The sequence below is a fragment of the Mastomys coucha genome, unplaced genomic scaffold (assembly GCF_008632895.1).
Source record: "Mastomys coucha isolate ucsf_1 unplaced genomic scaffold, UCSF_Mcou_1 pScaffold18, whole genome shotgun sequence".
Lineage (NCBI taxonomy): Eukaryota > Metazoa > Chordata > Mammalia > Rodentia > Muridae > Mastomys > Mastomys coucha.
Genome location: NW_022196900.1, coordinates 81960339 through 81977283, shown reverse-complemented (window position 1 = coordinate 81977283; position 16945 = coordinate 81960339). Strand labels below are relative to the sequence as shown.

The 16945-nt window shown below is 45.1% G+C and overlaps 1 protein-coding gene across 6 annotated transcripts in view; it reads right to left on the bottom strand.

Annotated features, from left to right (window-relative positions):
• The window catches only part of Grik3 (glutamate ionotropic receptor kainate type subunit 3), a 212651-nt gene that overhangs the window by 72285 nt on the left and 123421 nt on the right, over positions 1 to 16945 (bottom strand). For all 6 annotated transcript variants that reach the window (XM_031378625.1, XM_031378626.1, XM_031378627.1 and 3 more), the window contains exons 2-3: positions 8168 to 8344; positions 465 to 722 (exon numbers count right to left, since the gene is read on the bottom strand). In XM_031378625.1, the coding sequence (XP_031234485.1) occupies positions 465 to 722; positions 8168 to 8303 (394 nt within the window). In that variant the 5' untranslated portion in view covers positions 8304 to 8344. The remainder of the gene's footprint in view (positions 1 to 464; positions 723 to 8167; positions 8345 to 16945) is intronic.

Sequence of the window (16945 nt, the reverse complement as noted above, 5' to 3'; positions counted from 1 at the left end):
AGTGGGGGGGGTGTTTACAGGAAGCACGGACATCACTCACGCCAGGCCACATTGGGAGCAAACTGTGAATGGGTGCAGAGAATAAGGACATGCCTCCTGCAGGTGGGAGAATAGGGATGTAGGAGTGTGGGCTGTTGTTGGGTAGCCAGGGAAGTGTGAACCCAGGTCAATGTTCTGCATGCGCCAAGCACTCTGCTGCAGAAGATGATGTAGGCGTTCTGGGGAGAGGAGAGTCAGATGTGAGCCAGGCTTGGGTTGAATAAAAGGGGTGTGTGAGGCTGGTGTGTGTGTGGGGGGGTGGTATGAGAAACCCCAGGGGGAAAGTGTCAGTGCAGCCGGCTGCTGTTGGTGTCTGGTGTGAGATGGGACCTTCTCCTCAGAAGCAGTCATGCTAGGCAAGCAGACAAGGGTGGCGCTCTGTTCCCTCACCCTTCCCCCCAGCCTTGACAAGTCTAGCCACCCACCTGTACTGTCATCATAGACCACGGTGGCTGACCGCCACTTGAGAGACTGGACCAAGTCGAGGATGGCGTGGCTGAGAGAGGCGTAGTCAGGGTAGAGGTTCACGTAGAAGGTGTCCTTGTTGTCCAGGGGGTGGTGCTTCCAGCGCAATTGGATGTGGGGTACCTCCAAGGCGTTGCAGATGGACTGGACTGCATTGGTGCAGGAGCCCTGTGACGGCCCAAAGATGGCTACAACACCCAGCGCCAACTGGTCACAGGCTACAACAGAGGAGAGTGACACAGGTTAATGAGGGGCTATGTGCACTGGGAGTGTGCAGTGATTTTGACATTTGCATACACACATGGGGAAAAGAGCCAGAGGAACCTTGGGTGTATGAGTGTGTGTGAAGACAACTCAATAAGTCAGTTTCCTCATCTGAGCAATGGGGCTGTAACAGTCTCTCCTTCATCTGACACCCGGGAGGTAAGAAGAGACAATTATAAGGCCAGTTGTGCAGCACACTGGCCCAGTAACCACGCTACTCAACCATGATGTCTTTGTTAAGTGGCATCCCAGCTTCCAGTCAAGCAGGAAGCAAACATCTACTGACTGGGAACTCCAGCTTCTGCCTTCCTTCCTGGCCTGCTCCCTAAGATCTGATATGAACATCTCCCCTTTCGTTCAGTGATATCATCTAAATATTTAAGATGCCTCTTAGACCTCTGTTCTATCTTCATTTCCGTTGCTGTGATGAAACATCCTAAAAGCAATGCAGGAGCGAAAAGGTTTATTTCAGCTCACAGTTCCAGGTTACAGGTCCACTGTAGTGGGGGAAATCACAGCCGTGGTTTCAAACAGCCACTCATGTCACATCCACAGTCAAGGGCTGAGAGAAACGAATACATTCATGTTCACTTGCTTGTTTGCAGCATATCTTCCATCCTCACAATGTACACCTTTTATGATGACCCTATCCTGGACCAAGGGCTGAGCATCATGTTTGACTGAGACAGGGGACAGCAGACCAGGCACAGAGTATATGATGCCGAAGATAGTGTTGAGACACCGATGTTGGACCACAGTACCAGTGGGATAGGGATGCTGTCGACCACAGTACCAGTATATGAAGATGTTGCCATAGCAATGATGAAGATGATGGCAACAGAGGCAGGGATGAATGTGATAGCAAAGACAGGGATGACACAAATTGTGCTACTGCCATCTCTGGTGGTGAAAGATGACAGCAATGCCCACCCTGGACCCCATTCTCCCAACGGTGCAAGAGTCGAGACCTACGTGGTCTCCTGATCTCCATTTCTCTCTCCTTATCCCATCTCTACATCTGTTTTCTAGTCTCTGCATGTTTCTTCCACCCTCTGAGGATCTCCCAGGATGGAAGTACTGTGTTATCAACAAGGACCTGGACAGGGGTTCTCATGGCAGCAACAGCAGCAGCTCAGCTTCCAGATGTTTTCAGGGCAGCAGCCAAACTTGTCCTGGCAGTCCCGTGCACACACTGCAGCAATTACATTATTTGTGGCTTCAATTTTGGATCCATTTTCTGGTCATTTTACAGTAACTTGATGGTTCACAGTCATTGTAGGAGTCCTCAGCCTGAATACATCCCCCCTTCCGTGGCAATTGTAGTTATAGCTGAAATTATCCCAATCAATTTGTGTCTTAAAAGGAATTGAGCCACCCAGAGAATAAGTGCAGGCAGAGGAGTCTGGGGAGCGCTGGGTCGATTCCAGCCTGCTCTGGCCAGGCTTGGAAGGAAACACAGTGCTTTCTGGGCTGCTGGCTCAGAGCCTGCTTGGCAGACACTCTTCTTTTAATTTTCCACAAAACATTTCAAAATAAAGGCAATAGTGAAAGTTCCTTTTAATGGGGAAAAGGCCTCCTGGGCCTCAAGCAGGAGAAAGTACTAATTCAGCCAGAGCTGGTAGGTAGGAGGCGCTGGGTTTTAGGTTGCTGTGTCCCCTTGCCCCACGTGACTTAAGGTGGCTGGATCCGGCTCAGGAGGTGGGAGGAAACAGTGGTGGTAACGTCCATCTAGAAACAATTACTCATCACTGGATTCCTCAGAATTAGGCCTAAGTGCATCTTCTTGGAAGGGTCCTGACGAAGCTCCTAAGGAATGCAGCCTGGAATATCAGAGATCAAAACAAGTACAGGCGGGGGATGGGGTGGGGAGGGGAGGGCAGCTCCTGGGCAAGAGGGAAGGGTGTTGTGTTCAGTGGGAGCTGGCCCAACAGAACTGCCTGGAATATCAGAAATTGCTGCTTCCATCTGTGGAACGGGGAGGCTACCTGAGAGGTTTGAAAGACTGAGAGAGAGTGCCATAGATTAAAGCACCCCTTGCCTACATCTGTGTGTGTGTGTGTGTGTGTGTGTGTGTGTGATGGAAAAGGGCACATGCCAGACAAGCTCTCTACCACGGGATTCTACTACTACGTGAGCCTGTTCCTTTATGGATGATTAAAATTCCATTGTTTAATTATGTGCCAATCTGTCTGTCTCATGTACATGGTCCCTTTGTTTTTTAACAGAAAATTGGGTACATAGAGACATCATCCATCTGGCATGAGGCTTGGCAGGTGTATAGGTCCACCCATACATTGTTGTGGTGATAGTGGGTGAGTCCATCCTACCAGCCTCGTGCGCAAGAAACAAATCTCAACAGTCATATCGCACCCTACACAGAAAATCACTTAAGACAGATCAGAGAGGCAACCACGAAAGCCACGACCACAGAACTCCTAGAAGAAAACAAGGGAGATGGTCTTTGAGATGGACAGACATCCCTTAACCAGAACACACAAAGAATTATTAGTAAATCGGACTTCCTACAATTAAGGTCTTTGCTTCTCATGAGATACTGCTAACAGAGTGTTAAGGCAGCCCCACGGGTAACTAATACAATACATATATAAATGCATATACACTGCCCCCAAACCACTCTTATCAGAATATGCAAAGAACTCCGTTAAATCAACAAGGAGATGACAAACAGCTCAATTTTGAAAAGGTCACGGAAAGGTTCTAAAAAAGAGAAAAGGAATATTTAATGACTTATTAAACATTCAGAGTAGCAGAATGGAGCATTATAGGTATGGGCAATGGGACAAGGAAGCACAAAGCCTACTGCCAACTGCCCCACCTGTTCTGGCTGAATTAGTTCTTCCTTCTGCACTGAGCCCCATGAGGCCTTTCCCCATTAAAAGGAACTTCCACTGCCTAAGCATCAGGAAAGTCACAATAACATATAAAGGAAGGTCACAATAACATAACCACTTCACCAATCAGCCGAAATCTTAAAATGCCTAGCTGATCTCCCTGCATGTCCGCACAGAGGTAGAGCACCTGCCAGCTTTGTGCACTGCTGTGGGAATACAGATCTGTGCAACCACCTATGAAACTGTCTGGCTGCACACAGTGACCCCCAAGCGGCGATGGCACACGCCTTAAATCCCTGCATTTGGGAGGCAGAGGCAGGTGGATTTCTGAGTTCGAGGCCAGCCTGGTCTACAGAGTGAGTTCCAGGACAGCCAGGGCTATCCAGAGAAACCCTGTCTCAGAAAAACAAAACAAAACAAAACAAAACAAAAAGAAGATAAATGGAAGTCTTACAATAGCAGGGACCAGCCACCTCTGCCTTTCTCACTCAGCCTGTGATCCCTAACTCCTGTCACACAGTAAATGCTCATCCAGGATGACTGAGTGCACTGTCTGGCCGGCTATCGTGCAAACCCCACCTACTTTCCACGTTGCCCTGCCCTTACTGTTTCCAACCGTCCTTCAGAGCACAGCTTAGACACCTCTTACTCCAGGAAGCCCTCTGGCTAGTGCCTCCTGCTATTGTAGCTCTTGGTCCTTTGAGGAGACCTGATGTGTTGGTGGTGACCTGTAGAGGGTGAACGTTCGTCTCCCACTGAGATGATCGGGAGGAATCTAAAGTGAGTTCAGCACACCAAGAATTCGTTCATACTTTTCTCTCATTTGTATATTAGACCAAACCATTAGTAATGGCTTTGGGCACCCAAGGTGCAGGTACATGATAGGTGTGCTGGTTAGTTTTGTCAACTTAACCTAAACTAGTGGCACCTGAGAGGAGGGAGCGGCAAGTATTGAAGTGCCCCCATCAGACAGGCATTGAACTGCCCCCATCAGACAGGCCCGTTGTCTTGATTGACAATGTAAGAGGGGCCAGCCCACCGTGGGTGGTGTCACTCTTGGCAGGTGTCCTCTGTTTTATAGAAAGCAGGCCGAGCACAGAAAGAGAGGCAGTAAGCATGGTCTCTGCTTCAGCTCCCGCCTCTGATCCCTGCCTCGGCTTCCCTCCGAATTGGATTTGGTCAGTGTTTTATCATAGCAACCATAAAGCAAACTGGGACACTAGGTTATGTAGTAGAGTAACAAAACATTAATAGAGCCTGTGGTCTAGTGGGAGAGACAGAAACACACATCCTTATACACACACCTTCACACAATCACAGAGCATCACTAGCCGGACGGCATAGCATCTGGGCTGCTTCTGATCCGACTCCAGCCTTTGCTGAGTCCTAAAGTGTCTGTGACTAGATCTGACCCTCTGTAGTCATTTGCACGTGGTGGAAAGATGGGTCCTCTGTCTACTGATGCTGGTGGCAAGGAATGCTGGGAACAAGCAAAAGGACCAGTACAGAGAGGCGGGGCTTCAGACTAAGCTAGGGTAGAATAAAGCTCATGAATGTCAAACATAAGAGCTCCACACCTCGGAGCCTTTGACCATAGGCACACATGGTGTGCATGTGCGTGTTTATGCGAAGGGGACATCAGGGAAAGCCCTTGTGGGGGTCAGGCCCTGCCCTGATGGCCTATGGGTAGAAAAGAGGAGCCAAGTCTACCCAGAGTCAAATAACACTATTTTTTGTTTTGTTTTGGTTTGGTTTTTGTTTTTGAAGACAGGGTTTCTCTGTGTAGCTCTGGCTGTCCTGAAACTCACTCTGTAGACCAGGCTGGCCTAAAACTCAGAAATCTTCCAAGTGCTGGGATTAAAGGCATGTGCCACCACTGCCCGGCTCCAAATCCCACTTTTTAGAGTGTCAGACACAATCCCAGGCATTTAACAAAGGCACTATTTCACATCGTAGGGAACTGAGGCATTTTGTCTAAGACAGCTGAGGTGGGAGCTGCTGGGAAACCAGCTTGGGCAGCCTGGTTCTACAGGCACACTCTGCAGACTTTCCACGCTCAAAAGCTAACCAGAGTGGGGCTTTGGAAAACAGAGCCATGAACACGTAACATCCTGGCCTCTCTGCCCCTGGCTGCCCAGGAGATTAAATGGCTTAGAAATCAGAAACTCTTTAGAGAGATGGATGAGTCTCAGCATCAGAACAGATGTGAATGATGCTAACCCCTAAACCCAGTTTACAGGGGTCCTAGACAATGTTTCTTAGGTTCTCACGGTTCATTCGACGATCACTTTACTGAGCAGTTATTGTACTCCCTGACCCTTCAGGTGCCCCAGGAATAGATCAAATATCCAAAGACAGTGTCCCCTTCAATAATGTGAGGGAGAAGAGAAAGTACATTAAAACACAACGATTTAACTAAAAATTGTGATATGAGCTTTGATGGGCTATGATATCATATTTCGGAAAAGATGACCTAGTCATTTTGGAAATGAGATTCCTTAGGCTCGAGATCTTTAAATGGTTACATGGAAATCTAAGGTTCTATGGAAGCTATTTCCAGTTATCTAAGCCTTTAAGTTGAATTTGAATTAAATATATATGTAAAAATATAGTTGAGATATGCAGTCTCCCTCAGGATCTGCAGGGAATTGGTTCCAGGGCCCCCTGCAGATAGCAGACTGGCAGATGCTGGGTCCCTGGCACAGGGGGGCTTGGTATTTGCATATATCTTCCACTCACTGTGCCTTATGCTCTATAGTCTCAAGACGCCTCTTCCCACAATGCAATGCAAATGCTATGTAAATAGGCGCTGTGCTTATTGTTTAGGGAAAATGACACAGAAAAGTCTATATATGTTTAGCACAGAAGCAACTGGGTTTTTTTCTTTTTTTTTTCCTTTTTCTTTTCTTTTTAACTCCCCTGAGTATTTTTGGACCCTGGTTGTAGAGTCCATGAGCCTGGAGGGCTCACTGTGTATATGAATACACGAATGGGTGTACGTATAGGATCTGCCTCTTAAAAGACACTAAAATGGGGCTGGAGGGATGGCCCAGCAATTAAGAGCACTGGTTGTTCCAGCAGAGGAACTGGGTTCAGTTCCCAGCACTCTCATAACCAAACTCCCTTTCCAGGGCGATCTGACACCCTCTTCTGGCTTCTGCAGGCACTGCATGCATGTGGTGCCCAAACCTACACCAAACAAACAAACAAACAAACAAAAAAATCCCCACACACAAAATACACAAAAACCAAAAATAAATGAATCATTTTAAAAAGATAGTAACAAGCCAGGCAGTGGTAGTGCACACCTTTAATCCCAGCACCCAGGAGGCAGAGACAGGCAGATCTGTGAGTTTGAGACCAGCCTGGTCTACATGGTGAGTTCAAGGATAGGCAGGGCTACAGACAATCCATCTTGAAAAACAAAAAGACAAAAAACAAAACAAAACAACAACAAATAGTGACAAGAACCCCACTGTGCACTTGGCTGTGCTGTGTAGAATACTGGAAGCTTGGCTGTTCACCCAGGTACTGAGAAGTCAGTTACTGTTGTGTGTGTTTGGAGACCCATGGGCAGTGGCATTTCCCTCTTTTAAATGTGTTTTCTAATTAGCAAAGATATGGGGAATATCTGTTTTTATCTTTTTTTTTTTTTTGAGGATTCGGGTGTGGGATAATTTTGACTGGACTCACCACGACTTGCCTTTGTGAGTGAGGACTGTCTAGGCAGCAGAAAGCACACACTCATATGAATACAGGCCCGAGTGTCAGACTTCAGGCCTCATCTGGAGGCTCTGGGGTCAAGTTGCTGCAGGCACTGAGCAGCACGCTGTGCTCATAAAGGCTTTTTACGGCAGGCAGATGGTATGTTCTCGGGCTAGTACAGTATCTGCTTTATATGTATGCTACCTATTGCTGCTTGAGCTGGATGCCAATGGAAGATAAAATAAGATCCGTAGCAAGGTGACTATGGTTAGTAATGATGTGACGCATATTTTAAAATAGCTGAGAGTGTTTTTTCAGTGTTCTTAACCAAAAGAAATGATAAATGCTAGAGATAAATGCTAGATGTGGTAGATGGGTGAGGTCCTCCGATTTGAGCAATCCACAAGGCACACATGTATCCAAACAGCACATCCTGCACCATAAATAGTTTTAATATTTGCCCACTAGTAAAGCTAATAGAAAAGAAAAATCAAGTTTGAAAATGTTCCCTCTGGTCCAAAGGTCCTGGAGAGCTTGGTTGACCTCCTCTCAGGCAATCTCAGCCCCTCTCTCCCTTTCCTCAGTTTCCAGCCACTCTTCATATTCTCCCTGGGTCTGTGTAGCTCAGGCTGGCTTTGTATTTGTTATATAGCCCAGGGTGGCCTGGAGCTCATGACCTTTCCTCGGCTTCCCTACTGCTGTCATTACAGGCTACAGCACCATGCCTGGTTAGCCCGGAACTTCCTCGTAGGCCCACCCCTACTCCTAGAGGAGGGTGGTTAGTACAAGAGAGAAAGGCTGCCCCCACCCCGTGCCCACACAGTGAAAATCTGCTCACTCACCCTTTTTGGTGGCCTCAAAACTGTCATGGAAGTGAATCCTCTGAATGTCGTAAGTTAGGGTGGTGTTGGGCAGCAGAGTCCTGTTCCTGTTGATGATGTTGGCAGAAAATCGAAAGGCATGCTCCTCAGCGTTCATGACCTGGGCGTTGGGACCATCCGCATACTCAAAGATTCCTCCTGTGAGAAATGACAGAGCTGTGTGTGGGAGGAGGGATGGGGAGAGAGCACGGATGCTTGGCTCAGGTTTTACAGACAAGGGCCTCTCACCCCAGTGTTCAGTAAGATCCTAGGTAATTTCCATGTACAAAAAGTATACATTTTACCCAACTAGCAAATTCCTGCTAACAAAATCTGACAGGCCCAAATAAGATTACCAACTTAATACTGCTATGAAAATGCTTAATAGAGTTTTGGCAAGTAGAACCTACCAGAATATTACAAGGCTAACATACCATGACCACATAGTTTTATTTCAGGAATGCAAGACCAGCTCAATATAAAGAAATCCATGAATCCCATTCCACCACATCAATAGTTCAAAGGAGACGAAAATGCGATTCACTTGCAAAATTCAGGAAGATGTCTGATGAAAGTCAGCGTCTACTGCCATAAAAAATGTCTAATAAGACGTTGGCAGGAAAGACACTCCCTTCAAGCAACTTTAGCTCATATCGGCTTTAATATCACACTAACTAATACCTAAAACACTAAAGGCCTTCTTGTCAAATGAAAAAAAAAGTGTCGGTGAAGACTCACTGCACACCAGTAACCAGAAAAAAAAAAAAACGAGATTGAAAGTGAACTGAGAGAGGCTCTCAGCTCTGGCAAAGGTGCAAGTTACTATTTGCATATGATATAAATGTTAATGTATTGTGAGCGTACTCACTCCCCATTGCTATCTCTCAGCTCCCTCCCGCTCTTTCCCAACTACCCCCGCCCCGATTTCATGATAATTTTCTTTTTGCATGCTGTCTATGGGTCTTGAGCAGGTGGTCACGATTGCAGAATGTTCATGATGGACATCCCACAGCCGTAAGTCAGCATGTCACAGCCCCCTTCCCTGTCCCCTGGCCCTTAACAGTCTTCCTGCCTCCTCTTCGGCAACACTCCCTGGGCCTCAAAGGAGCTGCCTTGTAAGGGCTGAAAACTCAACAGACACTTATTCTCAGCACTTTGGCTGACTATGAATCTCCGCTTTGACCACTGCATAGAGTCTACGGAGGCTTTTCGGACCAAGGTTGTAATTTGTGGGTATAAGCAGGAAGAATTTAGAAGGCGGCTTAGCTGCATGAGCATTTATCAAACCATCAGTTGTAGATTTCACCTGTAAGGCCAGTGAGAGCCCTAGCTGTAGGTTTTTTTGAGCAGGGTTTATAGCACCACGCATATATTCCTCCCATGGAGCAGGCCTCTGATCCAGTCAGGAATTGGTGGGTTGCCCTAGAGCATCAATGTTACTACTGCACCAGTGGGAACAATGGACAAGCAATAAATAAATAAATACATAAATAAGTAAATAATCCCCAACCATAAAGACAGGCAAGAGCTCTTACAGAGAGTTAAATAGCTAGTCAGCACTTTTGTTTTGTTTTGTTTCTAGACAGGGTTTCTCTGTATCTCTGGCTGTCCTGGAACTGGCTCTGTAGACCAGGTTGGCTCTGAACTCACAGAGATCCACCTGCCTCTGACTCCCACATGCTTGTTAATCAGGCGTGTGCCAGCACCACCCGGCTAGTTAGGGCCTCTTTGATATCAGTGACAACTCATGGGAAAACTTAAGGGCAAAAGGGTTGTTAACATCAGCACAAGGGGCTGGAGAGATGGCTCAGCGGTTAAGAGCACTGACTGCTCTTCCAGAGGTCCTGAGTTCAATTCCCAGCAACCACATGGTGGCTCACAACCATCTGTAATGGGATCTGACGCCCTCTTCTGGTGTGTCTGAAGACAGCAATGGTGTACTCATATACATAAAATAAACAAATTAATTAATCTTTAAAAAGAAAACATCAGCACAAATATTAAACAACAACACAAATGTAAACATGCAATTTCAATAGTTTACAAATGAGGAAAACAAAAAAAAACACCTTCAGCAGGAGAGATAACCAAGCCGGAAGTGGTGGCGCAAGACTTTGATCCCAGCACTCAGGAGGCAGAGGCAGGGGAACCGCTGTGAAATCTGAGACATGCCTTGGTGGGAATCGGTGAAACAAACGTAGAGACAGAGACAGACACATGTAGCCCCAACGCTGCTGTCCCTTGGAAAGTAAAGTTTTGGGTCTCAGTCTTTTCCAAAGTCGTTTTTCAGTTTACTTCAACTCGAGTCAGGACCGCAGAAAGACGCCTCTCATACTTGGAAAAATGACTCTTAAGCTGGAAGGCTGAATGTTAGATAATGACTGGAAAAATGTCTTTACAGGGATGATGAAAGGTGACTTGTATTATTATCAGATTTTAAAGTATATCATTAAGCCAAAATAATTAAAACAGTGTTGTACTAGCGTCTGAAGACACAGAGGATCAAGAGAACGAGATAAAAAGCCTTAGAAAGAGCTCAGGCAGAGACAAGTATCTAAAACATGAATGAGAAGGGTGTTTCGCAGCCGAAAAAGAATGAATTATTCATTAATTGTATCCTGACAATTATTCTGTTATTTGGGGATTTCAGTTCTTTTTCTTTTTGGTACAAGGACTGAACCTAGAATATCATACATGCTGGGCAAACACTCTACCACTGAGCTACATGCCTGGTTCTCTAGATTCTAATATTAATAAATTCTAGATGAATTAAAGATTAACAAGAAAATAAGAGAAAGGTGAAAGAGAGCGCTATAAAATTGTCAAAAATAGAAAAAATGGGCAAATAGTATATGATGTTGGGGTGAAAGAAGCCTGCCTGAGCATTTCAATAAAATCAGAAAATGTGGGAGAAAGACTGGAAGTAACATTAGACTTCTCTGCACCCAAATCACCACAAACAACCTTGAACGTCAAGAGGCTAGCCATAAACAGCAACATAGAAGTTAATGCTATAAAAAGCACTTAGAATTGGCAAAAAAAGACAGATGCCCCGGTGTAAGCAGGTGCAAGCAGAAAGTATGGGTTTTCTCCACTAAGAAAAAAAATGCTATCAGAGGATGGAGATAGGTGTCACCTTTCCTCCTAATTAAATAAACTCTTCCTGTTGAAATCAACAAGATGCCAGGGTAGCTCATCTGATGGGCAGAGGGAGAAGACGGAGGAAAACACGCTGGTACCTGCCTCTTTGTTGACAGACGGGGAAAAATGGCACACATTGCTTTTCCTAATGGCCATGTATGGAGAACATCCAGAAATATCCAACCAGGGGGTGGTAAGCCATGCATATCCATGGAACTGTAAAACTTTAACGATAAGATTCCTCATCAGAGAAACTTCTCTGTGTAACAGATGGAGGCCGTTACAGAAAACTACAACCAATCAAAATGCAGAGCTGCGGAACTCAGTCACAAGGCTACAACCTCAACCCAACCCCTTCCCCTAAAGCTCAGTGGTCACTGCAGACTCAGAGACAGAGAGAGCCAGAGGCCCAGGAGGCTGAGTCTCTGAGAAAAGCCATAGAAGCTAGACCAAAGGCATTTCACAAACATGGCTGCCTAAACAAGACCTGAACAAGCTTGCTATCTCATCAGAGACGCTAACATGGAAGAAGGAAATCTCTCCAGGCCTCCACCTGGAACACAAAGCACAGGCAACTAAGGAATGCCGAGTGCAGGAGAAAGAATCTTCCTCAGAGAAGGGTACACAGACTGGCTATGCAATACCAAGAAGTCAGCCCTGAAAACGTATGTGTGTGTGTTTCATATATGCAATATACAATATATAATATGCAGTATATAGTATTGTATGTAATATATGACATATACATATAAAATATACATATCACATGAACTGAACAGGTTGTATTTCTGTCTTTAGGTATATATATGTGAAGTGTTCATGAGTGTGTACGTGTGTGTGTGTGTGTGTGTGTGTGTGTGTGTGTGTGTGTGTAATTAAAGGAAAAGAGATCATGAATTTGAGAAAGAGTAAAGAAAGTACATAGGTGAGGTATGGAGGAGGAAAGAGAAGGGGGAGTTGATGTAATTTTATTATAATCCTCCGAAATTATTCTTTAAAGTTTTCTGTTGTTGTTATTGTTTTTCCGAGACAGGGTGTCTCTGAATAGCCCATGCTGTCCTGGAACTTACTTTATAACCCAGGCTGGCCTCAAACTCAGAGATGCCCCTCCCTCTGCCTCCTGAGTGTTGAGACTTAAGGCGTGCACCACCATGTACAGCTATTTTCAAAAGTTGTAGCAATATGTGAAATGTCCATGATGTGTCTGCTGCTCTCGTTCTGAGGAAATGCAGGAAGGAAAAAAAGTGTGGAACAGGATCGTGTGGGTGTGAGCCACTGGGCAAGGGGGACCGTCACTTATTTAATACTATCATGTATTTATGGACGGCTTTTATTCTTTCAGTCATGAGCTTTTTTGAGGTATTGTTGGTGTCCCACAAAATTGACCTGTTTTGGGTCTATGGTGGTCTTGAGTATGAAGGCATGCGAGCAGACCACAGCCCAGTTTCAGAATTTCTCCAGTATCCCATAATATCCCCTGTGGCCATTTCACTGATTGTACTAGTAGCCCCAGGAAACCACTAATTTGCCTTTTGTCTCCAAATATTTTTTTCCTAAACATTTCATGCAAATGGAATCACACAGTGGGTGTTCTTCTGGGTCTGGCTTCTTGCGCTCAGTGTGTTTAGGCTTATCAGTGTGTAGAATGTCTCAGCACTAACTACCATTGCTGAGCATAGATGTACCACAATCCATCTGCCAGCTGGTGGGTATTTGGATTGTTTTCATTATTTGGGAAGAGTAAAAGGAAAAATGTGGCTTCCAGTTTCTGGTCTGTCATATGACAAGCTTGGAAAAAAACTCATCACACCATCCAATGACAACTTTTCTTGAGTCTGTAAGCATGGAGCCCCAAAGCAACCATCTTCTCCAAAACTGGCCAGAGAGACAGAGAGGAGAGCATCACAGTATACTGTGATACGTAATGGGGAAGACAGACTTATGTGATTGAATACTTGGCCCCCAGTTGGGGGTGCTGTTTGGTGAAGCTGTGAGATCGTTTGGATACAGGGCCTGGCTATCAGGCATAGGACCATAGAGACAGGGCTAGAAGGTTATAGCTGGCCCCAATTCCAGCCTGAGATCTTAGCTTCCAAGTCCCCGATCTGACCCAGAGATATAACAACCTATCTACCAGCTCCTGCCTCCACAGATGGAATTCCAGATGCTGAAGCTCCCCTAACACCAAACTGCAAGCCAAAAATAAAGCCTTCTTTACTACATTGTTCTGTCGGGAATTTTATTCCATCTATGAGGAAAGTCTGAAGAAGTGGAGAGAGATCTGGCAACAGAAACCATCGTGAGATCCAGTAGGAAAACAAAAATTGCAAATGACAAGTTGTTGGAGACTCACTATAGATAAACCTGAGGGACAAAACCTTCCGTCTGCACCATTTACCAGGTCCCCACATTTCTGGGTTCCACCCCTGAGCCTTTCCAGGGTCTCATGGTGAATCCTGGGGTGGAGAAATTGCCAGGTGTACTCAACAGTGGAAGGCAACGGGAACGATTCTAAAACGTGTCAAAGATTTTTCTTCTTCCTTACAAAGTCTGTCTTAAGGGAAATTCGCTGACTTCCCCTAAGCTGCTGGAGACTGAGGGGCCCTAATGGACCTGAGGGAAGGGAGAGTCTGACCCTCATCCAGGGTCTGGGAAGGTGGCTATGCAGGGAAAGCCTCTGCTTCACAGTGGGGGGACTAGAACTCAGATCCGCCGCACCCATGCCAAAGCCAGAAGGGAACGGCAGTTCACCTGTAACTCCAGCACCGAGAAGGCAGAGACCCAGAGAACCTGCCTCAGTGATTGACATGAGTGGCTGGGGAAGACTTTGAACATCAGCCTCGGGTCTCTACATGTGTGTGCATATGTGTGCAAGCATGCCTGTGGGGCACGCACCTGCACATGTGCACACATACATGCATACACAGAAAACAAAGTGAAAAACAAAAATATCAAAGAGGGGAAGGAAAGAAGGAAGGAATGGGAAAGAGAGAGGGGGAAAGGAAGAGGGAGAGGGAGAGAGAGAGGGGACCCATCCTAATCCCAGGACTGTTGAACATGACGCACGCTAGCAAAAAATATACACAAGTATCAGAATCAAACACAGAGATCACAAGTATGTTGGAATTCTCCCACTAGGAATTCAAAACAACCGTGTCAATATGCCAAGGGCTCTTGTAGCAGAGTGGACACTATAGAAGACGATGAACTTCTGAGGGAAGGAGATAAAAAAGAATGCCAGAGAGCTAAGCACTGTGACAGAAACGAAGATGCCAGGCATGAGCTGCTCGCAGGCCGACTGTGAGCTTGAGGAAACTTCAGTAGAAATACTCAAACCCAAAACTGAAGGTAGGCACGAAAAGAGAAAGCAACGGGACACAATATCTGAGAACCTTAGGATGTTTCAGATTAAAAATGGGGGGTGTGGGGGGGAAATCGCAGGAGAGTAGTGAGAAGATGTAATGAAAACAATAATCACTGGAAATGGCTCTCAAATTAATGTCAAACTCTCAACCAAAGGTTTAGGATGCTTGGGAACCCACCTGTCGGATGACCCCTGATGCCCAGGCACACCGTACCATCTCCAAATAGCAGAAAGGGAAAGATTAGAAAGATCCCTGTCAGGCTGGAGAGATGGCTCAGTGGTTAAGAGCATTGACTGCTCTTCCAGAGGTCCTGAGTTCAATTCCCAGCAACCACATGGTGGCTCACAACCATCTGTAATGGGATCTAATGCCATCTTCTCGTGTGTTTGAGGACAGAGATGGTGTCCCCATATACATTTAAAAAAAAAAAAAAAGAATTCTGTCAGAAAAGAATCCTGTCAGAATACAGAGGAAAAATACACCATCTATAGCGACTAGCAAAGATGGAATTATACTTGACATCTCGAGACCACCTTGTTAAGAAAAAAATGGAGTGAAATATTTAAAGTGCAGAAGGAAATAAACACCAACCCAGAATTGTTTACCTGGAGAAATTATCCTTCAAATGTGAAGGGAAATAACAGCTAAAGTGAAAGGAAGTTATTTACAGTCGACCTGCACTTCAGGAAACATACAAAGACATTTAGAGAGAGGAGGGAAATGATGTAGGTCGGAAATGAGGGCCAAAACAGAGAATGAAAAATACTAAGGGGAAATTAAGTGAAGGCAAAATTATTTTTTCTCATTCTGAATTGATTTAACAAATAAGTGCTTATTTGAAATAGTTAAAATTACACACACACACACACACACACTTATTTATAAGCCAAATAAATGGCATCCCAGATGCCAGAATGCACAGGAGAATTGCCATAAGAAGGTACTAGCTTGTCACCTGAAAGAGAGTGTGTATTAGTTGTAAATGTGCTTCTTGAACTTTGCAGCAACCACTAAAGCAGCAGTTTGTTTACAACCTGTGGCTGGAGACCCGTTTTCGGGGGTGGGGGTGGGCTGAACAACCTCTCACACAATGGCATATCAGCTATCCTGCCTACCTGATATTTACACAATGATTCATAACAGCAAAATCACAACTGTGAAGTACTAACAAAATAATTTTATGGTTGGGGGGGGAGTGGTTTGAATAGGAATGGCCCCCATAGACTCATGTCTTCCCCATAGGAAGTGGCACTATCAGGAGATGTGGATTTCTTGGAGGAGGTGTGTCACTGTCAGGGGAGGCTTTGAGCTCTTAGATGCTCAAGCTACGCCCAGTGTGGTACACAGTCTCCTGCTGCCTGTAGATGAGGATGTAGAACTCTCGGCTTCTCCAGCACCATGTCTGCCTGGATGGTGCCATGTTTCTCACCATGATAATAATGGACTAAAGCTCTGAAACTGTAAGCAAGCTTGAATTAAATGTTTTCCTTTATGAGAGTTGCCTTGGTCATGGTGTCTGTTCACAGAAATAACAACCCTAAGACAAAGAGTTAGGTACCCCAACACGAAGAACTATATGAAAGGGTCCCAGCACTGGGAAGGCTGAGAACCAGTGCATTAAAGAGAGAGTACAGCTGGCACTCTAAGGGATGGAAGGTTCTAGAATCATAAAATCTGTTTGATAAAACAAAAGACAGAGAAAGAGTAAAAAACTAAAATATAGCAGACAGAAAGACGGGGAGAAACATGGAATTATTAACCTAACTATGTGAAATTTGGCTTTAAGCATCAGTGTCTCAAATGCATCCACAAAGGCAAGAAAAAGAAATAGATACTTGAATTATACCTCTATGTGCAGATATGATTTTGTATGTGGGAAATCTAAATCCTTCATAAAAACCCTTAGAACCAGTAAGTTTTGCAAAGTAGACTATTAAGTCAAGATGATAAAGTTGCATTTCTATACATTAATAATTAATCATCTAAAAAATATAAATACAACTCCACTTCTGACATCATCAAAAGTATGAAAATGTATCTATAAAGTCTAAAAAAATTTGTTTTTAATTATGTGTATATGCATGCCCAAGCGTGTGTGCACACATACATGCATGCACATGCACACACACAAGCATGCTAATGGTTGCAGAGTCCAGAAGAAGTTGTCAGACCCTCTGGGGCTGAAGTTACAGAAGGAGGTGAGACAGCTCATATGGACGTAGGAACCAAACTCCAGTCCTCTACTAGAGAGGTA